We start from the raw sequence: 23,292 nt of genomic DNA on the forward strand, positions 1-23,292 counted from the left end.
TTGGTTTTCGTACATGTAAAAAAGTTCTTCGGGGTTGCAACGCCCTGATTCTGAGAATCTGGCTGTTTGTGACCTCCAAGAAAGCTTTCAACATGAAGGCCTTATTTATTGTTTAAATCCTTATAAAGCTGATGTCATTTTCACTCCTAATGAGGGTAGCTACAACAATTTTGATTAAATGACGAAGTCTGTATGGGATACTGTTCCATGTGGAATGTTGAGGGCATGGAATAGCATATGCGTGGGGGTTCTTGAAGGCGGTTGGTGAGGAGTTCTGTGTTTGTCAGATGGTGCCTGCGCTACTCCTTACTTTTATCCTCCTTACTAAATAAATACCACGTGTGACATACCTGCCTAAATCCGAGTCCTTCTTCACAATGGCGGCGATGGGGGTTTAGCTTGGAGCAGCATAAAAGTCCATGCTGTCCTCGTCTTTGACTTCACGTGTGGCAATGGACAACTCACTTCAATTGTCCCATGGTCTGTGTAACTGTACACTTGGGTGATTCCCATACTTGTCTATGGTAATTCAGGAGGATCCGGTGCATGCTTATCAGGAGGATCTGGCTGTCAAAAGGATATTTCCTGGAAGTCTCAGTATGGCAACACGCATCTTTAGCAACGCGCTAGCATGTTGATAGCGCTGTGCTTGGTAACATATGTTGACAAGGTAACAAGTGTAAGCAGCCATTATCTGCGACCACTGCTTTGCTACGTGTACTATTGCTGGGCGACACGTATAAGCAGCCATTCCTTGCGGCAGCAGCTTTTCAATTTTTGCCCTCTGGGTGCAATCTTCATGACGCGATGCAGTGAAGTAGCAGTAATTCAAGGCTGTTTCACTTTATCAGTCATTTTTCAGTGATTGGCACATGCTTTTTTAGGTCTCGCCTGAGCCAGCACATGCGCTGGTCTGGCGAGACATTTAGTGGGTGGGCTTCAGAAATCCTTCCACAAGCTTTTGCTGACCTAGAGCGTGCGGTTACGCGCACAGTAACGCGCATTCCTCGCATCGCTCGAAGGCGCCATCTGGCTTTCCTCTCGCTTGCCACTTTCAGGCGTGCGCGCACTACTCGCAGGCTCACCTCCTGCTCCCCCTGTCAGTTAATAGTTAACTTGTGCAGCCGCGGAGCCGCGTTCCTGTTTTAACGCTTGTTCTTAGTCGCTCTTGGAAACACCATCCCGCCGGATGAGATCCCAGAATGGTTGGTTGTCGTGCTCTTTCGATTATCCTACTCACGCACCTACATTACTGTGGTGTCTCGTGTCCCCTGCTTATTTGGTTCTCTGGGAGCCATACGGGTCTCCAGCTCACTTAGTCAGCCCGCGTGAGTCCCTGTCGGCTGATTGATTCATGTCACTTCCCCACGCAGCTCCCGTGCCTATAATCGGCCCCGCCCCTTACGGTGCCACGGCCCTCCTCACTTAAATCACATGTTTGGTCTCGGCGTTGCACAGTTCTCCCAGGTCCTCCTCCTCTGTGTACATCAGCGGACTCAGGACGGACGGTATTCATGGGACGCTTTAAAAGAGACTGCTGAAAACCGGCGGGTGAGACGAGATGCAGTTGGACAGCGTAGGCGCAAAGCAGGGTGCCAAGGCAGCGTAGGAGTACTGCTGAGTTTAAGAACAGCCCTGGCCATGCGGCGTGCAGAACTGTTCGTCACAGGTTCCCAGGTTGAAACACAGCTGATTCACTCCAGAGCACCTCAGTTCTGAATGACTGATTCCGGTATTTAAAGCCTGGCTGTGTAGCAACTGGAGTCATTTTATCTTCTATAAATTAGAGGACAGACTGATCAATCGGGACAGGTTCCATGCTATTGTAAAGCATATTTAAACAGATAAGCTTCTCTCAAGGGCATTATTCCGCTAGCTGCTAGTTCAGATTTTTTAATCTTACCATTGAAGATTTAGGCTACGTAGTTATTTTCTACATTTTTTTAACGTTCGGTTTTACTGTTCACCCATCTTTTGTTTCGTAGGCTAGATTTTTAGTAGCTATTATTTTACACATTTACCTCTTTAAGGAGTTTCGCGGATTACTCCATTTCTTTAGCGGCGCCTTAGGTGTTTATATCAGTCAAGAAGTATGAGGTCTCTCTGGCCCCCCGGTATCCGGTTCATCCGATCCATTTCCACAGGCGACTGGTAAGTGAACAGTGAAGTAGAAACATTCGTCTGTCATCTGTGTGTGCCGCTTGGCTGCTTCCTTGGAACCATTGTGCACGTCTGAGTTGAGCGTGCTTTTTTAAGTATGTGACATTCCTTCTGCTATTCAGGATTTACAAATCCCAGTTCACTATACACGGGACAGCCCATGCTGCTGCCTTTTCACATCTTCATTATCTATATAATAAACAGCCAGGGACACTGGAATCATGCGTTCCGCGGCCGCTTCGTTTTCTGCATACTTAGGAATTTACTGCATGTGCCACACAATCCTTCATCTGCTGCGTGATCTGCAGGTTTTAACAACCAGCATTGGCATAGCCAATAGGTCTCGCCTTTGGGACCTTATAAGTGTTTAACCATGCAACAGTTAATGTTGTTGCACCAAGGATTTTGTGCTGCACAACTAAATACTTATAAGGTCCCAAAAGCGAGACCTATTGGCTATGCCAGTGCTTGTTCTAATTGGCTATTCAGGTGCGATCTTCACAACGTGGGACTGCTGAGAAGTGCAGTAAGGTTCGATCAATCAATCAGGGTTGGTGAAGCGCAACTACTCACCCGCAAAGGTCTCAAGGCACTGGGGGGCAAAGGTGGTGCTGCCCCGAAAAGTGCTGGTGTTTACTTCATTTTGACTGTCAATTTTTGGTGATTGGCCCACCTATTGCCAGTCTCTGTAGGATCGTGGCAGCCATCTTTTCGCTGATTGACAGCTAAGTCTACTTGAGGACTTTGTGGCAATCAATATTCGGATTGGCACACCTATTATTTTACACATGTTAAATGGCAATTTTGTAGTGACCTTTAGTATATTTAGCGCCTTGAAACCCTCCCGGGTATGTAGTGCGCTTTACAAATGATGTGATTGATTGATTGCTACATTTAATTGGTCGGGTAGTATTTGTTGTTCAATTTTTCTTGGCAATTGTTAGATAGAATTTAGTTGTATTTAAGTCATGGCAAACATTCAACCTCCTTCATTTTTTCTGGCTGAAGATAGGAAACCTCCTGTTCGTTGAGATTTCTGGATTGATATGTTTGAGGCGTACATGGAGGCATTGGAAGATGGAGAATTTACGGCAGAAAGGAAGTTATCTTTACTGGAACATAGTCTGGGTGACATTGTGTCAAGGGAGTTTGAACATTTACCCCCATTAAAAAATGCTGATAATGTGGATGTATATGAGTATGCTGCGAAACAAATGCAAGAAAGGTTCAGCAGGAAAATTAATGTTGTGCTGGAATGGTTCAAGTTCTATTCATGGGTACAGAAGAAGGGTGGTACTATCAACCAATTTGTTGCAGCCTTAAGAGGGCTAGCTGCAACATGTGATTTTGGGCGTATATCTTATGATAAAGTATTAAGGGACCAGATTCTAATGAAGACAAAGTCCAACATAATTCAAGAGAAACTGTGGTCAAGTGGAGAAATTACTTTTAGGGCAGCTGCGGAGGTGGCAAGGAGAATAGAGGTATCCGAGAAATGTATACAAGCTGTGAGGAAGGAGTGTGAAGGTGCTGCATCAGTTTAGTTATGGGGGCTAATAACACGAAAAGTAAAGGGAGAAGTTATGATGCAAAGAGTAATGAAGCTGTGCCTATTAGAGGCAAGAAGATGTGTCCTGCAGTAAGCAAAATATGCACTATGTGCAAGAAAAAGGGACACTTGAGCAGGGTGTGCAAATCTGTTGGGGAAAAGGATGAATTGCATAGCAGATGATGTTGTGGAACAAGAAGAGTGCATGCAGTGGGCGGTCTTAAGTGTGCAGGATGATCTTGTGGATCTTGTGGGAGAGGTAGGAAGAAAAGTGGAATTGCCTAAATGTACTGTAAGCATAGCTGGAGTACAAATTGAAACAGTTGATTTATGTGCATGGTATACCGTCATGAACAGGGAGATGTTTGACAAAATTTGGCCTGGTTGGAAATTGTATGAATCGGACGCTAGCCTGGGTAGTTATTCAGGCCATAGAATTCGCTTGCAAGGATTCATTTGGGCTAATGTAGATTTTTACACTAAACGTTGTTGTAGTAAAGTGTATGTGGCTACCAACGATTTTGGGTTAGCCCCACATTATGGAATTGGGGTTAAGGATGGGTTCCAATGTCAATCCCTCATGTATTCGGTGTGTGATGAATTTCAGATGATGAGTGACAGGGATGAAGGGTATCTGGATTTAAAAAGTAAATACCTGAATGTATTAAGTGATGTTTTAGGCAAACTTTTGAAAGGTTCAAGCACAAAGTTGTGTTGGGGCATAATGTTGTACCAGTTAGACAGAAAATCAGGAACGTGCCTTTAACTATAGCGAGAAGTAAAAGGGCATGCAACAAGATCTACGCAAAAAAGAGATAATTGAACCTGTTGGGTGTTCTGATTGGCTTTCACAGGTTGTGATATCTTTGAAGTCCAACGGTGATTTAAGGCTGTGTAGATTTGAGGTGCCTCAATGAGTCTATCTGGGTAGATCGGTTTCCTCTGCCCAATTTACCGGAATTAATGTCATCAATTGGTGATGCTACTGTGTTTTCTACAATTGATCTTACCAGTGTGTATCACCAAATTGAAATGGAGGAAGACTTTAAGCACTGTACAGCATTTATAGCACCTGAAGGTATGTTTCAATACAAGAGGACACAGTTTGGCCTTGCAAGTGCCTCTGCTGTCTTCCAGCGAGAAATGTCTAGGATTTTGAATGGTATCACAGGGCAAAGGTGTTTCAAGATGAACTGATTATCGGCAAAGATACACATTATCGGAATCTGGATCTGATATTGTCCCCGCTTATGGAGAATCGTTTAACTGTAAGCAAGGAGAAATGTGTGTTTGGGAAACAGGAAGTTGAATATTTCGGCTATGTAATAGTCCAGCAATGGAATCCGTCCCAAAGTAAGCCATGTGGAAACAATTGTTAATGCTCCAGAGCCCAAGAATAATGAACAATTAATGTCTTTTCTAGGGTTCACAGAATTTTATTTATGCAGAACTATGCTACAAAAGTAGAGCAGTTATGAATGCTACTAAAGAGGTACGCTAAATTTTGTTGGTCACAAGATCAAACAAAATGATTCAAGGCAATTAAGCAGGAAATCGTGCATGCACCATCTTTAAAATCATTCTTCATGGGTGTGGATTGTATCATTTCGGTCAATGCCAGTGGGTACAGGATTGTTGCAATGTTGTCACAAAGGAATGGGAAGATAGAATGGATGGTAGTGTATGCCTCTCAAACTTTGTCTCCAACAGTGCATAATTATTCAGTCCTTGAAGGAGTTACTGGCTGCTACATATGCAATGGTTTAGGCTATATGTGTGGGGTAGGAAATTCAAAATTTACCTTGACCATAAACTGTTGATAAATATTTTGAAACCGAAGGGTGGAGGGAATCTTACTCCTAGGTTAGCAAGATAAGCATCCTAATGACAGATGTTCTTTTATGAAGTAGTGTATGTTCCTGGGAAGGACAACAGTAGTTCTGATGGACTGTCACGGTTGCCATTAAGGGTGGGAATGGAATTATTGCATAGTAGTGAGTGTGAAGTTGCTTTCACTTATGAGAAAGTTGTAGTGAGTGAGGGTGAAAAGTATGGACAAGTTGTGTCTAAAGCAGAGTGGATGCAGGAAATGGGAAAGGACATGGTTTTGATAGTGAGACAATATGTTTCGGAAGGTTGGCCAAGAGAATCTCAATTGTGTGAAGAATGCAGTGCATTTTGGAAAATCAAGGATGAGCTGTCCGTATGCAATAATATTGTGTTGAGGGGTGACATGATTGTACCCCTGAGTGGTGTGCGTAAGAATATCATCAAGGTAGGTCATGAAGGGCATGGGGGAATGTCGAGCACAAAGAAGAAAATAAAAGAAAATCTTTGGGTCTGGGTGTTGACATCATGATTGATCATTGGGTGAGGAACTGTAATCCTTGTATTGCAAGTGACAAGGTTGTTAAACTTCTGAATATTCCTTGGAAAATGGTGGAGTTACCGGATGGACCATGGCGTAAGTTGGCTATAGACTTTATGGGTCGTTTTTCGACTTTGTCTGCTAGAGAGACATATGCCGTAGTACTTATTGATTATTATTCTAAATGGCCAGAGATACATACGGTGAGTGACAACAGATGTGGTAATTGAATTTCTGGAGGATTTCTTTTCAAGTGAGGGGCTTCCTGAAGTTCTGGTGTCTGATAATCGGGTGCAATTGGTATCGGAGAAGATGCAAGCATTTTTAAAAGAGTTTGCATTTAAATATGTAAGAGTTTCCTTGTACCATCCCTAGGTTAATAGTCAGTTGGAACGCTTTAACAGAGTTATAAAAAGAAATATTCATCTGACTGATGAAATCTGGGTTGCCATGGAAGAGATCTCTTCAGAACATGTTAGTGTCCTACAGAATTACTCCTCATTCAGTGACAGACAAGATGCTTTTTCAGTTGTTGAGAGGGAGCAACCCATCTCTCAAGTTGGTTCCGTGGTGGGCAAGAAGGAAGAATGAGGTTGAGTCAGATAAATTGGTGAAGCAAGAAATGAGGAAAAAGATGGACATGCTTCAAGAACAAACCAAATGCAGACAGAATTTTCATGAAAGTTCGCGTAATGTGAGAGTGGGACAGTGTGTCCGAATAAGGAAACCAAATTTTGTGGAAAATGGAGCGTCATGGTCGAATCGTTTGAGAATTGTCAAGGTTCTGGTTAGTGTAGTTAAGTTGGATGATGGGATAATGTGGAATTTACGACAGGTGAGTCTGCGTAATGTGAGGAAATCTAATCATGAGAATGTTAGTCCTGGATGTGTTTAAGGATGAGATGGGTGTATTTTGGGAGATAGGTGTGGTGGTAGAGACTCAGAGTTTGTGTGTAAGGGGAAAGGATGAGAACGAGTGTGAGGAGGAAGCAGTGGTCAGTGACGGGCGAGGAGCACTGGAGGACGAGGTTCATCGGAGTGGTAGGGTGAAGAAACTACTGTCACTTTTACTTTGATGCGTTAATATGAAGAGTGTATTAGTGTTTGTGTTATATTTAGTTAGTTTTTATTTTTGTTATAGGTATAGTGTATTTGCAGTTCTATGTTGTAATTTTGTAAATAGTGTTATTGGGTTATGTTGGGGGAAAGATGTGTGGGATGCTGTTCTATGTGGAATGTTGGGGGCATGGAATGACATGGGCGCAGAGGTTCTTGGAGGCGGTTGGTGAGAATTTCGGTATTTGTCAAAGGGTGCCAGTGCTGCTCCTTACTAAATAAATACCCCGTGTGACTTACCTGCATTGATCCGACTCCTTCTTAACACTTTGATTTTGTATTTCATCTTTGATGTTTCTTGTTAGATCTTGATATGTAGTATGAAGTTCATTTTTACTGTTCTGCATATAGCCAGCCAACACATTTTGCTCCTTAAGAATGTCCGACCGTAACTTTCTAAAGCTGCAGTTGTACACAGGGCCGGACTGGCCTGTAGCGGGCACCGGGCAATACCCCCCCCCCCCCGAAAACTTTGCCAGGGCCAGATTTGGTTCACAGTCCGGCCCTGGTTGTACATTATCAAGTTAAAATCAAAAATGATTTGTATATTTATGAATAGCTGAAATATAGAAATGAGATGCCATTATTCTACATTGCAAATGGGAATCACAGCACTCTGTGAAAAAGGCAGAAAAGAAATAGATTTTCAGAGTGAGCATGCTTGGTGACAACTGCAACAACCCTACCCAAGATCGCAGGAGAAGATCATAGAGCATAGCAAAGTCTGTGTACACATGCAAAAACAAGAGCACTTAGCTCAGTGAGTTCATCAGATCAATGAATATTCTTTCAAGAGGATGAAACACGGAGGAAGATCTCTGCACGTTCAGGAATCTAGACTCAGGAATGCTGTCGGCCTGAATTTGCGATCCAAACGTAAATACACACGATTCAGGAAACCTTTGAAATCAAACTATTAAGGCTTGCCGTTAACAGAACATTAAAGGAGGATGGCTCGGTAGAATAATTTTGAACATTGATGTTACCTGTCCATCTGAACTCTATATCCCTGTCCTATTCGTCCACCCCCTGTCAATGTCTGTGAAGTAATCTAAATGAGACATACAGTACCTTATTAACGTTTTTACAATCTCAGAAAAAGAAGTCAGATTCACACAAGTCACACCTCTAAATCGGTTAGGAAATTTTGATTTCAGAAATATATGGGGGGTTTGTTGTTTTTTGCTCTTCAGAATGTCACTTGACATGGATGCAGTTTTGATCTGGTCCTGTCCATAAGATATGCACACCCACATAAGGGGTTTTGTTTTTATCAGTAGAAGTGTTGATATGCTGGGTCTTAGGACAGTTGTCAATGTCCACAGCTTGATTTCTTCTAGTACATCAATGCAAGGTAATTATATTTTTCTATTAGTAATTTGCCATTTGGATGACATTCTGATTTAAAATGTGGCAGAATCCACACAGGCTGCAGCTCCCTGAATTCCCTTGGGTCTCTAGTTTTCCAAACGTGCGCAGGGTAAAACAATATGGTTTCATTTTTGCAAAATACTAGACTTCTTGGAGTGAGTGCCAACCAGAAAACGTTTGCAAAAAGTCCCTCACAATTGCATGACATTATCCGTGTCCTTATTCTGTGTGGTATGAACAACACAATCCCTAAACCCAAATTCTTCAGTACAGGCATTGCTTTTCTTAATCACCAGTTTCCATTGCGTTGCATAAAAATCATTCTAAGCAGTGTCACCTTTGACTGTCTATTGTGTATTTTTGGACTAACTAGAAAAATTCTATAACCGTTTGACCTAAAGACTCTGGCGCCCTCACAATGAGTGACCTTATAACTTACGGTTTGTGGAAACTCCTGTTACCACGCATAGTGAAATTATAGGTTTTGTGCTTGGTTTCGCACCCAGTACATACCGTGTGATAAACAGCACGTTCCCCGGATATATTTAATCTGTTATTTTAGTTATTCCTTTATAATGTTTCATAGCATGCATGGCAGTTTTTGGCCATTTCAAAGCACTTTCCAAGGTTTGAAAGCTGTGTGTGTGTGTGTGTGTGTGTGTGTGTGTGAGATGGGGTGTTGGGTCTTCACGAAGGGTAAGATGTGATACATGGGACATATAGACTAGAAGTTAACATGAATCAGTGTCATGGTGGTTAGAGTAGCAGACATTTTATACCCTTTCGGTACTAAACAGTCCGTTTCCGAGTGAAGGTCAAAATGGATGTCAGTAACACTATACCCTTTGATATTCGGCCTTGATCTCTCTGTAAATACAATTGCCGCTTACAGTGCCAGGATACCAGTTTGGTCACAGCTGCGCTTTATAAATAATATAAATAAATTAAATAAGATGGTAGGAGGGAGGACAAATGGGTCTTCTCCCCTTTAGCTTGAATGGTCTGCACTTGGGACTAAGTAGTGATCGTTTGTTAGCTACAGTTTTGAATTTCACCCCTTGGTTGATTAGGAGTGAACGCATTGATTTCCTGGTAGGGTTGACATGACTAAATCATTTCAAGTCATAGGTAAAATCATGAGTTTAAATTGGGTCATTTTGTAATTCTGGCATAATTTTGATAAGACCATTGTGGAACCGAAAATACAATCTATATATGGAGTTGCAAGCGGAGACGAGGAAGTTGCCATAAAAAGAGGACTAGGATGAAGGTGACCAAATTCACAACAGAAGACAAGCGGTGCCCTAAGCTTAGCAAATAAAACATAAAAATTATACCACACAAAACGATACCCGAGTTACAATTTAGGAACAAAAAAAGTCAAAGTTTAATAAAAAAAAAATACACTGCATGTTAATCATGATAGTGAACAAACAGCCTGGTGGAATAAGCACTCCTACCAACCGGCATATAATGCAAAACTGCCTCCAAATCCTGCACTCCAACTTCTGCTTCACCTTTTCTACTCCCCCGAGATTCCACATTACTGCCCATCACTCGTATGCATTTCCTTTTTCTCAAATTGAGTATAAGAAACATTTATAAAGCACACTGCTTCCCTACTGAACTGTCATCAGGGATCATATAATTAGGCGAGTGCCGAAGCAGTCAAGTTTTCAGCTTTTCATGCAAATAAGAGATATTCGTAATGGAAGCATGTTCAAATCCAGGCCTCGGTTTAAACATCTTTTAGTTCTAGGTAAAACACTTAAATACACTTAATCTCCCTATGCTAAATAACCATTGACAAAGACAATAGGTTTCGCCTATGAGAAAAATACGGGCTGAGTCAGTTTTTTTTACATGTTACACAGCAGCACAGACTGCTGCACAACATGACTTAAAGGGAAAAGTGTGTTCTATGAGGCGCCAGCGTTGATCGGGTCGTAGCGCTTTTGTTTTCTTTAAGCCATGTTGCACAGCAGCCCTCACTGCTGTGCAACATGTATAATAGCAGGGGGTAGTTTGGAGTGGGCAACACATCAGAGAACAGGAAGGCGGTGGATGGGTGAAAAACAATGGAGGGAGTGGTTGATGGGGTAACACGGTGGTATGAAGGAGTTACTTTTGGAAATTTACTCGATAAAAGGGGATGTACAAAAGTAAGAAAAGAGTACCTCTCCTCCTCATGTCTTCACCAGGCAGGCATGGGCTTCCCAAAATTGATTCCTGGGTCCTCCATACAATGTACCATTGCAGGCACACTCTGTGTACTTTAACAGCACACTTTGGGTCCAGCACTGTTACTGCTATACATTGTACCTTTACATGTAGATATACATTCAGTACACATACTCCATCTGCACACACAGTTTAGCACTGAAGCTTTTCTATCTTAAACTGGGGTGTGTTATTTCAAAATTCAAGCACTGCCGATGTCCTGTCGTTCCCACTAATCCATAGGACCTACACGTTTTGTTGAACAACATAAAATTTGAGGAAGGTGCCTAGACTAACTTCCGGCACCCATGCAGAATATGTTGGCCTAGAGACCAGCTAGCTCACAGTGCCACCATAAGCCCCCCCCCCTTATCCTTACCAATGAGCGAATGGTATCTAGCAATCGCTGAACATGACATTCCTGACCCTCAGGGATCATGGAAACATCAGAACCTTGTGCTCAGTCACTCATGCTTACTCATGCTCAGAGAAATATACAGTATACACAGTGGGGCGTTTTCAATATATTTATTAAACCAACGTTGTTCTTGTATAGAATACATGTGCTGTGATAATCAGTAGACAGAAGCAGGTGAATGTGATTATAAGCAACAAAAGAGTAAATAGTAGATACAGTTCTACGATGGTGCTAAAACAGTGAATATATGCAGGCATATAAACAAGGAAGTAATCTTGCGTACTATGTAAACCCTACTCAAGTGTGCCTAGAGTGTGTGTAGGTGTGAAGCCAAGAATTCCCCCAAGGGATGATCCAACCCCATTACCTGGCGGGAGAGAATGCAAGAGCCCATCTTGGTCACAAACTGGACACCCCTTCATGAAGATGTCGGACCGATGCTTGGTGAAGTCTCAGCATGCCAAGGACCCTTGGTGTCTGCTGAAGTGCCTCGTCTGCTAATCTATCGGGACACTCCTTATTTATAATCAAAAGCAGCCTTGTTATGTATATTGTAGATTAGTGATGTTATGGATATGTAGATAGCTCTGTCGTCCCGTGGATGAAGTTAGAGCGACATTTGTACATACTGCGTAAAGAGGCTTTGTATATGATGTTCGAGGCATTGTGATAATGTTGTGCGAAACTAGATGTGTAAATAAAGTAGTTTCAGAGAAACCAATCCAACATTGCCGTGCATGCAAATATGTGCAAAAGTTCACAGCAGAAATATTATTGTGAAAAAGAGGGCAATGTAAGAAATGAGCACAACACCCACTCCTCATACTAAGGGTCGATATGTTAAAGCTAAAAATCCAACAGGTTATAATGAAACAAAATTTAAAAAACGGTCAAAAACTACTCTTAAAATCATCTAAAAGCAACCTTCCCTTTAAAATATTCATATAGAAGCCTTAAAGTCATTATACTATTTGAAATACCAAGCACTCAGAAAGCCATGGTGCTTAGAAAAATTGGTTTGATTCATTTTGTTTAAAAACAGGCCAAATTGTTCCCAGTGGTAAACGCAACATTGCTGTTGCTCACAACCACAGACGACAGTCCCTGAGGTGCACCTTGAAGCAGGTTTATGGAGCAAAGGTGATTCCATCCGGTTCCCACTGCAGCCGCTGAGGGAGGGACTGCATCCTGTAAGCGTATCGTTGAGCCAGTATCTGTTTCACTAGGAGCCAAAGCATGCATTAATCAGCAATGGAATACACTGGGGACTTCAATGCCCTTGGGCTTTTAAGGGGTCCATCAGTACCTCAATGTCCAGTGGCGCAACCAATTGTGACCCTAGGCATAGATCCAATAAACATTTGCGGCTGAAAAGCAAGCAGTGGAGTACAGGTTGTACGCAGTGAAGCCAACCAGCCTGAAGGAGAAGAACCAGTGCTCATTTAGTTTGCGAACCCTATGTGTGACAAAACAGTGTACCATGCGCTCACAGTACCGCAGCACGAGCAATGCTGTCTCCATTCCGGGTTAAACTGGGACATCCATTAAGGAGCAGGAAAACTGAAATCCGGATTCCCGCTACTAGTAGAAGGACAAGTGGGAGCCCTCCAAAAATGCTTCTCAACACAAGGTGTATGAAAGATAGTATAACTCCGAAAATTGTTTTAAATGACTTGGGGGTGCACCAGAAGAATGAAGTCCAGAAATCATCAAGTAATGTCAATAAAGTTATTTATTTTCAATTTATACAAATTTATACAAATATTTGACCTGGCTACATGAATTTATGATATTCGGCTCGAGAAAACCACTGGTTCTCTATTGAAGAAACTCATCTTAACAGCTAGCATTCCAGTATTACACTGGACCTTGACTTCGAGATTGACCATATAATTTCTATTACCGGCCCTTTGAAACGACGGGCGCTACAGGGACTACAGCGTGTGCCGTGCTTTACCTTCAGTAGGGCCGGTTGGAGCTTCAGTTGCTCTTATCTGTGAGCACTGATGAAGTTCCCCGAGAGGGAATGAAACGCGTTGGCTGAGCCTTGATACACTTGGTGCAATTTGTATAAATTGAAAATAAAGAACTTTATTGACATTACTTGATGATTTCTGGACTTCATACTCATGGTGCACCCCCAACTCATTTAAAACAAGCTTGGATCTGGAAACAGGAGCGTCACGCAATGGCTAGTGCAGGGGTGTTTTGCACAGGAATATAATATATTGGAACTGGTGTGAGGTGCAGTACCTGGGTTCCGCTGTTGTGAATCTCTGACATAACTCCGAAAATTGTCTAAAACCTGCTAACCAGTCCAGAGTCGATATTTTTTAAAAAGTACACTATTCCCTTCGTTATCAGACATATTGTAGATACAGTGAACCAGCTCCCTAAAATGCAGCTGGAACTTAATGTGGAGTAATATCTGCATCTGAGACGAGGACCTTGCAACCTGAAATCAAACATCTGTGGCTGCATTTAAGGCTACATCCTTTTGAAAAAGCATAGCTTTCAGTTTGCTCATAGAATCAAAGCGTATGTTGTAAACATTGGTCGAAGGCCATTGCTTTTCCTCCCTAACTGTGCTTGCAGGTGGAAACAGTATTTGAGTGCAACAAGTGACTATGGAATTAACTGTCAACAGATAAGCTATTGCCAGTTCCATTCCACAGCAACCTTGATCATTCAGCATCAAATAGCTCTCATTCGAGAGCAGCTTGAGGACCGGATAAGTCTCAGCAGCCGGGGTATCCTTCAAATTACAAGACCAGTTCCCAACGTAAGCATTTTATGCATCATGAAGAGAAATGTCTTTGCATAGTAAGGACCCACTTAAAGCATCATCACAGTTGGACCACTACGGAAAACTTCTGTGTCCCCATTCCTGCATCCAAACCTGAATAGTAACTCCCAGTACTCATGCACATAACCCTCTCCTTGCGCTTCGTATCTTCCTACCCGTTGGTATTGGAGACAATATGGGAATTGGAAAGTTTTGACCAGCAGGGTGATGTAACCATGGGTTATCCAATCTGTGGATGGTGTCTCAGCCACAGTAAAAGGTAATTGGTCTAATTTTTCAATATGGTATATTTTGTATCTCTTCGTGCCATTACTATCTGTCTTTCTGTTAGATCAAATGCAGAAAACAGACTTGTACTATTGATGTAACAAAACAGCACGTGGCCAGAACGTAGTGTTTGCAACGTCCAGCTCAGAATTACAATGGATGGTAATTGTGATTGTCCCTGCTGTAAAATTGACATGTCTTGCTCTATAATGTTAATTGCAGAAGACACGATGTTGCCCAGTGAATAAATTCTGGATGATAATGCGGTAATACCATTGTCAACCACAGCCAAAGCCTTTTCTAAATTGACCCTGTCGCTCTCACGCTATGCCTCAGCAGCTTTCTGTTGAGAAATTTTCCACAGCTCGTTGGATATTCCGTACAAGTAGCGCTTTTGACATGGGTTCCAGAGACCTAATATAAAATCCCAGAGATCTAGGTAATCAGAAAGAAGGTACAAGTATTGCTTCATCTGAGAAAGTGTTGAGGTTTTTAGCCAATCAAGGCACAACTTCCCAACACTACTTGATGTCACCACACCAGAATGGTCTGATAGTACGTATTGTTGATCAGGCCTATTAACCCTAAACCCTTCGGTGTTACCCAGGAATTAATATTGTTTCTGTTGTCTTTTCAAAAGTCGAAACCCTATACAGACCTTTAGTAAATAAAGGAAGCAGAGTATATCAGCTTGGTGTTTATTAGCATATTAGTCTTTGCAGGTGTAGGTGGAAGCCTATAATAATAAGAGGCTGGGTCTAATGTGTCAAACCAGAAAAATAAGCAAACCTTTGTGCAAATGTTTGCAAACTACCTTTAGGCGGGTTTGGGCAGTGTTCCCATTGAGTATAATTCTAAACCGCAAATGGGATACTAGTTTTGAGTAAGAAATAATGACCGTAAGGTTGATAACAAAACATGTCGTCAAAACTAGATGTACTATCATACTAATACTATTCATCATTAAAAAATGCAGCTGATTGCTCCAGATCTGCAAGCAAATTATGCACAGTTTTAATGGTCCAATTATCAGAGAGAGTATTAAAGGAGACAATCTCATTTCAAGAAATTTTAAAACAATTAAGGTATTTGTAAAACTTCAATCAGACTAAATGCATCATATGATACCCTGTCCCATACTATTCCTTTCGGAACCGGAACTGCTGTAATGTTCACCAGAAAAAGGTCCCTTAGTTAACTGTGCAATGATGCATGTGGTTTCAGAACCAAGTTCACAAGTTGTACTACAGAGCATCCTCTGAGATAGTGTACATTAAGAAGTAGGAAAGACAGTTGCCAGATCAATTCAGAGGACCAGGAAAAATTATCCAATTGTAATCCAGAGATATATCCATAGAACAACAAAGTATGTATTTTTCAGCCAAAGGTAGAGTACGCACTCCTGGCTTGAATGGGAGAGGCGGTGGTGGCAGCTCAGGTTCACTTGAATCCGATGAGAAGTCATCATACTGCACTAAGTAGCTAGCTTTCTTTTTTCTTCATGGTTATGAAAATTACTAATGATGACCGCGTGGGCAAACTGGTGAGTACCAACCAGCAGCTCCCTTTTTGATGCTTACCTGAGGTACTTTCTGAACTTTTACACATTTTTTTCTTCTTGCTGGTCACAAGATGAAATGCCACCTGGTGTATTGACAAACAGAAGCAATTGAACACTCGGATCGGGAGGTGAATGGCATTAATTGTAAAAGCCTGCCCATGAGCAGAGATAGTGTCTTAACTGCTCCTGACATCCGGTAATTAATTAGTGTTCGTAAATAATCAGGTTTTGTGGATTTATAAGTGAATGAGTGGGGGCAACCTGATTATTATTCCCCCTTATGCTCCTTTTTGTGTATCCTATGTGAAATGGCCCAAATTCATTCTTGTTCACAATTTTTTTTCTCTGACCAGGTTCCCAATCTGCGGGACCCAGACAGGACTTGCCGGTACAACCTTCACTTTTCCAGTGATGGTGCATTTTAATTGGACGTTGCTTTTTCGCCCCCGAAATCATTGAGTTCCTGTAAAACAGCCAAATGTTTATTGATGTCAAATGCTGGTTCTGTCGCCACTGCGCTAACATTATCGAGGTCTGGTACCCACATTCTCACACCGAACATGAGTTCGTAAGGACTACGACCCCAACCCCAAGGATTTTCTTTGCATGCTATTGAGTGCCCAGTGGACCACATATAGGTGATTGACCCAACTGCCACAGAGCCTAATTCCCTCGCTATTAAGGACTGCTTCAAGTCAGTTTTTCTCTCAACTATTGGTAGGGGGAGGAGTACTGCAAGGCCACACCCAAACTTCCCATGGCTTCTATTTAAGCCAGAGAGCTAAATGCCTGGCCCTGGTCGGAATGTAGTTTGCCAATTGCGTATGTCCCGATGAAGACTGGCAAATCCTTTAACAGTTTGAGCATCAGCCGAGCGCTGTGGAAAAACCCACAGGAATCTGAAGCATGAATCCACTACCACCAAGATGTACTTGTAGGCCCCGTCTGAGTGTAAGGGACTGCATTGATCCAAACAAACAACCGCCAGGGGTTTGTCTGAGATCAAAAGAGGTGTCTGAGGTGGCTGTTATATGGTGGAGCCTTTCATATGCTGGCAGATGTTGCATTTCAGGACGAAGTCCTTGGTCGGTTTTGTAAGACCTGGCCGCCAATAGCGCTGCTTTAGTAGCGAAACTGTTGCAGTAACCCCTGTGTGGGCTGAACCTAGACCCTCTTTTGTAGCTAGAATAAATTATAATCTGGGATCAGTGTTTGGTATTACTCTATTCCCCCTCCTGGAATCTGAGCATACTAGATGTTTTGTGCGTCTAACTTGTTGGAGTACTTTAGTGGAAAGCCTTTTGGCAGTTGGGTGTCGTTGCGGGCAGCGTTGACAGCCACTATGATGTCTCTGTCTAAAAACGAGTGATGGCAGCAGTGAAGCCTGTTGCCTTTGCGGCCTGATCAGCTACAGAATTCTCTTCAACATGAACACCAACACGTTGATGACTCAATGAATGGATAACATGAGCCCATGGCAAGCATTCTTTCAGTTTCGCCACCTATTCCCAAAGCAGCTTGTGCTTGCTTGTGCACCTTTGGAATCTCGAAATCCATTCTAACCCCAATAGTGAAGGTATTCAATATAGGACTTAACACAGTAGTATGAATCACACACTATAAGTGTGGGGGATTGAGGATCCGTACTTTGTAGTGCCAGTATCTGAACTTGGAGTTCTGTCAACTGCGGTGTACAGTCCCCTAGACACTGAGTGTGTTTTTTCAGGATGAAACTTTCCATCATGCATGTGCCCGATTGCGCATGCTGCGGAATATTGGTGGTGTGTCCTACAGCAGGCTGAGCCATCGGTATAAATGATGTATTCATATCGATCTATAGGCATTATTACATTTGGCAGAGAATATTCCTTTCGTACTGTGGGAATGCTTGTGTTTGTAATGTAGAATCAAATCTGAGGTCTAAATCTGTTGTAGTGAAAGAGTTAGCCCATTGAATCCATTGTGGATGTAATGCTTTGGCATTCGTAACACTTGCTTTAGTAACTGCCTCTAAGGTCTGGTACTCAGGTAACGACAATTATGCTCTTACAATGAGCTAGTGCTCTCTCACGACAAGTCTGTACCGCTGTGAGAATTTTCTCAGTGGGTGCAAAACGCATTCCAGCGTTTGTGTACAAGTGTGATTTGTATGCAGTGGGTACTGTATCATCTTCATTGACAGTGATATAGGTGTACCCGGAGGGTCCTGTGACTACACGGATCACCAACTTAGTTGAGTTTACGTGTGTGCAGATGTTTGGAAGCAATCAGATCAGCTTGTACGGAACATAAAATGTTTGTGCGTTCCTGTGTCCAATGGTTGATCGAAAAAGCAGTTGTGATTAAATCGTAGAATTGTTTCACTCGTTCTACGTAATCCAAAATTTATGATTTGACAAAATTTCAAAATCCTAAAATGGATTGTAGTCTTTTCAGAGTTGGAGGCTAGAGCAGTGTACATTTTTCTAACTAATATGCCGTCAGGCTTTTACCTTCACTTGACAACACGTATCCCAGAAACAGTTCATTGAGATGGGCAACATTTGATTTTTGAAAATAAATTTGAAACCCAGGTGTGCGAACCTAAGAATTATGTGGTTCACTCTAGCCAAGTGTTTCATTAATTAATCGCCCATCAGATAAATATAATCTACGTAGGACAATGCCTCCACATCAAAATTTTGAAGTAACTCTGGTACCCTGGCTGAGAACAGTCTAATAATGTTCTAATACCCCTGAGTTAAACGGCAAAATTGACGCTGTGAACCTAGCACTGAAAATGCTGTCAAATATCTGCTTGCAGGTACTATATTCTGATGAATCCATTTGAGATGTCTAGTGGTTTGTATTTCTTCCACCCAAGGTTATTAATTAGTGCAGCACTATGTGCATTTTGTAGTGCAAATGTGTGTGGAAGTGTTCAAATGTCTGTAGTCTAAGACTAGACGGTATGAGTTGTCCATTTTCATTACGGGAAACAAGGGATTATTCATGGGCGAGGTGCAATTTTCTATTACACCCTGGTACTCAAGTTGTTCAAGAATTTCCCTAACTTGCTTTTTAGCTTCATGTTTTATTGGGTACTGTCTCTGGAGTTGAGGAACTAATTTTAATGGAATTTCATGATGAGGAGACTCATCATCCCACCTTACATGATTTCAATAAAGTGCAGGAGCTAACACCCAGTCCTTGGCTTATGAATGTTTAGCTGATTCTGGAACAAGGTCAGAGGAAGCCATTTCTCCTAATGGGCATTCCATTATGGATTCAGGTGGCCAATCCGTTTCAGCCAAGAGAATGTTGTAACTGTAAGTTAGGTTCTCCCAAAAGAAAGCCATGATGTTTCTGGGTATGTCCCCTTCCATTTGGAGCGTTCTTTCATAGAAACAATTTTGGACACTTACCCTTTTATCAGGTTTCCACCGTGATACGCTCATTCAGCGCTACTACCACCAGATAATCCATCAGGTTCTGGCGAGATATTGTGTCTTCTGCAGCGCTGTTGAGAATTGTCACTGCACATTTCCCGTTCAGAAAGTGCTCAGTAGTCTGGGCGTGTCCTTGCTGCTTTCTTCTTTTTGAATTTAGGTTTTTGAGTCTTTGGTTAGTCCTCTTTAAGAATGTCGTCTCAAGTGCAATGTTTTTCCCTTTCCGGCTTCACGTGCTCTTCTGATCTGCTCTCTGACTATCCATCTCTCCGAGAGCCTTATCGGATAAATCCTGTTTTCATACATGGAGTTTCAGTGGAAATCATGTGTTAAAACCATAACAGAAGACAAAGCAGGTACAGAAACTATATTGTGGGAGAGTACACAATCTGCTTTCAAATAGATATAAAAATGTAAACTATTAAAGCTGAGCAGATTATTCAAGAATCTCTGATGTCAGATATAAGAATGACGCACAACTTGGTAACACTGATTTAGCATTGAACAGGAATATTTATTCCTGCTCAATTGCTAAATCTATCAACTTTTTTTCATACATTTTTTTTATATAGCACGAACATGACCCATGACGTTATGAGAGCGCTTTACAGGTGATCTGAAGTAACTAGTAACAAACAAGAAAACTGCCACATACATTAGAAAGTTACGAACTATGTAAAAAAGCAACATCTCGATCCTTTAACAATAATTAACTTGGCCACTTTGCCTTACTCATTATTTATTTACATACTCCTTTACTGTTCCGTGGGTCTCCATCATCTTCCAACAAGCATCTCTACCACTTTCTCTTTTGCTATTTCTGCCCATATCCATGGTTGTTATATTGCAGTTACGCCAAGGAAATAAATCTAAGTTCTACAATCCCTTGATTTTGCACTATTTTAAGTCAATCTTCAAAGTAAATCAATCAACACAAGTAAATAGCAGGCAGGTGTGATGTTGTGTTTAGGCAAACTATCGTCATTGATTTCTGTGGTGAAGAAATGTTTTTTGGAGCCCTGCCCACAAAAATAACTTTAGGCAATACTGTGCTAAATCAGACCATTGTGACTCCCCCTCAAGTGTCAGTGTGCACAGATCCAGCATGAGGAAAGATTGAGGCTCTATCGGTATTACATTAAAAAGTCCAAAATGTTGCTTTCGCTGTACGAGGAATTCGGGCTTTAAGTGGGATGAAAAAACTGGGGGGTCTCTCAAAGGAGCGTGCCAAATGTAATTAAGGGAGTGGCTTAAAAACACAAGCTAAACATCTGTGTGCCGCCCAACTTGTATTTTGCTGTTTCTGTCATTGCATCCAGATATGATACAACAAGTAGCATCATACCAACAAGAAGTCAGGACTATTGCCTTTGTCATTGGTTGTTAGTTGCATAAGATAAATAAGCAGCTACTCTGGCTTTTTGTATTTAACATTGAAAAAGCTTCCCCTTAAAGCCCTGGTGACACCACGACAATGTTGCTGCTCCCGAGTTTCAAAAAGTTAAGTGAAATCCAGAGAGAAAATGACTCTCTTTAAAGGATTTCCCTTCCCCTACAAGGCTCACCTGGCATGACGTTATGCTGTAAATTCTCTTCTCTACTACTGAGAAGTGAGCAGTGTGAGCATGCGCACAACAATGTGCCTGCTGTCACTGCAGTTTGGGGGGGGGGGGGGGGGGGGGAGGAGAACGGACCACCTGTGCCAGGGCACAAAACAGAGCCCGATAGAGACCTGTTTCCAGGCCCCTTTTAAAAAGAAACTGCCGGTGCTCAGACCCGGTGAGACCCGGCCCACTTAAAGTTCTGGGAGGAATGCTGATCTCACGGCTTGGCGATAGGCAAGGTACCGTGTATTTCTGGGCAATCTGCCACACGGATCCTCTAAACAGTCACAGTGAGCCAGGTAACACGGCTTGCAGCATAAAAGGCCAGACAGACCGAACAAGGGAAAGTGAGTAACTGGAAGGTTTCCAGCTGCCTTGGCGGTAGGTGGTATTGATGGAGGACTGGAGAGGCTGCATCGTGGTTAAAGAAAGGTAGAAAATGGGCAGCTGGAGTTTCTCCCTGTCCTGAAGAGGCACAGTTGTTTACTTGATCAGAGGTCATTGTGTATAGGAGAAGCTTTATTCCCTAGTGTTAAAGCTGTAGAGTTGGGGTCTCTCAGCCCTGTGACACTCATGCAGAGACTAGCCTGATTAAAGGTTGATATTCCGTTGTACTTCATAGCAGTGTTCATGGTGAGCAGGACTTGGAAGAGACCATGCCTGCAAGGTTATACTTCTATTAATGGATTCACACGTGGACCTAGTCTTTTCGTTTGCAAGTCGCAATAATTTGCAACCTGCAAAATAGAATGGTCATACATCTGGCCCTTGGAGTCCTGATGATGATCTGACAATTCCAGGGGATTGAAACCACGTTGGCACATAAGACAGACTTGTTCAAAATTTGACAGTGTGTGGGCTGCTTATTGCCTTTATACCATGATACGGACATTTATTGATTCACACATATGTAGAACATTTGAACCGAGCACGTCTTTTTCACCTCACTCACACTCTATGTATACATCTGTTTGGTTTTATCCGTGTTCGTCTCAATAAAGTATTGTTTGGTTACTCAATATTATCGAGTATTTCTGTCACCACAGGGTGCGCTGTGTATTACAAATTTCAGCCTTTAAAAAGGTGCATGGTGAGATCATTGCAGTGCGCACGATTGTGAGAGACTGGCCTCAAACCAAATTGCTGCCAAAAGCTATTTATGGATTGGTTCTGCAACTTGAGAGAACACTTACTGCGTCTGCAGCACTGAATGCTATTTGCACAGTTCCTAGCAGAGGAGCAGTCTCCTAGAGTCAAAGGAGGATGATTGGAGTACTCACACTCCATATTCTCCACACGCATTAACATAGCCTTATGAATCTGCTACTGCGTCTACCAACTCATAAAATATTACACTCTGCATCTGTCATCCACAACAGCACTCCCTAACCATGTAGTGAAAGAACATTCTCAGATTTTTGTGCACTCTAGAACCATCCATCTCATATTCACTGGTAGTCACTGAAAAGAGAATAGAGGAGAACCCAGGATCAGGGTCTGTTGAATGCAATACTGTTAGGTACGTGTTAGCAGTGGCAGGGGAGGTTCCATGCCGTTTACTGCAACACGGTTCGTGCTAACGGGAGCTGGTGTGCAGTATGTAGTGGGTTGGGGAAGTTGTGTTTATCCATCTGGATAATCCTTAGTCTTTACTTTGTGTTTTTTAGACCACATCTGCCTCTATCTTGTCCATTACAGCACTACCTCAAATGTTTGAATGTCAGGTTAGGTGATTGAGAGTTCACTCGTCACGAATATATGATCTTTAAAAAGTCTGCTTTCTATCCCATCTTAGGAGGACTTTCGGTGTAAAGTTGAAGACTATATGAAGCGATATGCGAGATGATGAAGGGCGGTGTCTCCCCTCATGTTGACCCTGCCTCACAGAGCTGAGCGTGATCACGTTAAGAAGACTACAAACGAAAGGCAGTTGCTAATGTTTGGGTTTTTTACTCGTCCCCCCTACTCATGTCGCACCCAAGACGACCTCAGACATCCCCCGCGTCCATGTCTCCTGGAGTCGCCACCATGAAGACGGCGAGGATTCGAACAGGGGAGGGGCATGGGGGCCGGTGGGTGGGGAAGGAGTAGAGATGCAATGTTGCTTCTGTTTTAAAGCTGTTTACATTTCTGACAATGTACATCCTTCTGCGGAGAGTTGCTCCAGAAATGTCATAACGGAACTTGCTGTCGAATATAGAGCTTTACTTTACATGGTCTGACTTCGAGTCGTTCCTGATTACTTATGAACATTATGATGTGAATATGTTCCAGGACACACAGAAGAGATCTCTTACCGAAAAAAATGACCCTTGAGTAAACCTGTGGATTATAAATAACCATCCTCGCTAGAGAATTGTCATCTGTCAGTTTTGGATGCTTTGTTTTTTCTGACACTTTGAAATGCATATTTAACGAAGGGAG

At 42.3% G+C, this 23,292-nt stretch overlaps 1 protein-coding gene across 4 annotated transcripts in view; it reads left to right on the top strand.

The window, feature by feature from the left end:
- Positions 1-23,080, top strand: part of UBE2F (ubiquitin conjugating enzyme E2 F (putative)) — a 1,125,427-nt gene extending 1,102,347 nt beyond the window's left edge. For all 4 annotated transcript variants that reach the window (XM_085645042.1, XM_085645043.1, XM_085645041.1 and 1 more), the window contains one exon: positions 22,664-23,080. In XM_085645042.1, the coding sequence (XP_085501168.1) occupies positions 22,664-22,714 (51 nt within the window). In that variant the 3' untranslated portion in view covers positions 22,715-23,080. The remainder of the gene's footprint in view (positions 1-22,663) is intronic.
- Positions 23,081-23,292: the final 212 nt, after the last annotated feature.

Source organism: Triturus cristatus, chromosome 3_1 (genome assembly GCF_964204655.1).
Source record: "Triturus cristatus chromosome 3_1, aTriCri1.1, whole genome shotgun sequence".
Lineage (NCBI taxonomy): Eukaryota > Metazoa > Chordata > Amphibia > Caudata > Salamandridae > Triturus > Triturus cristatus.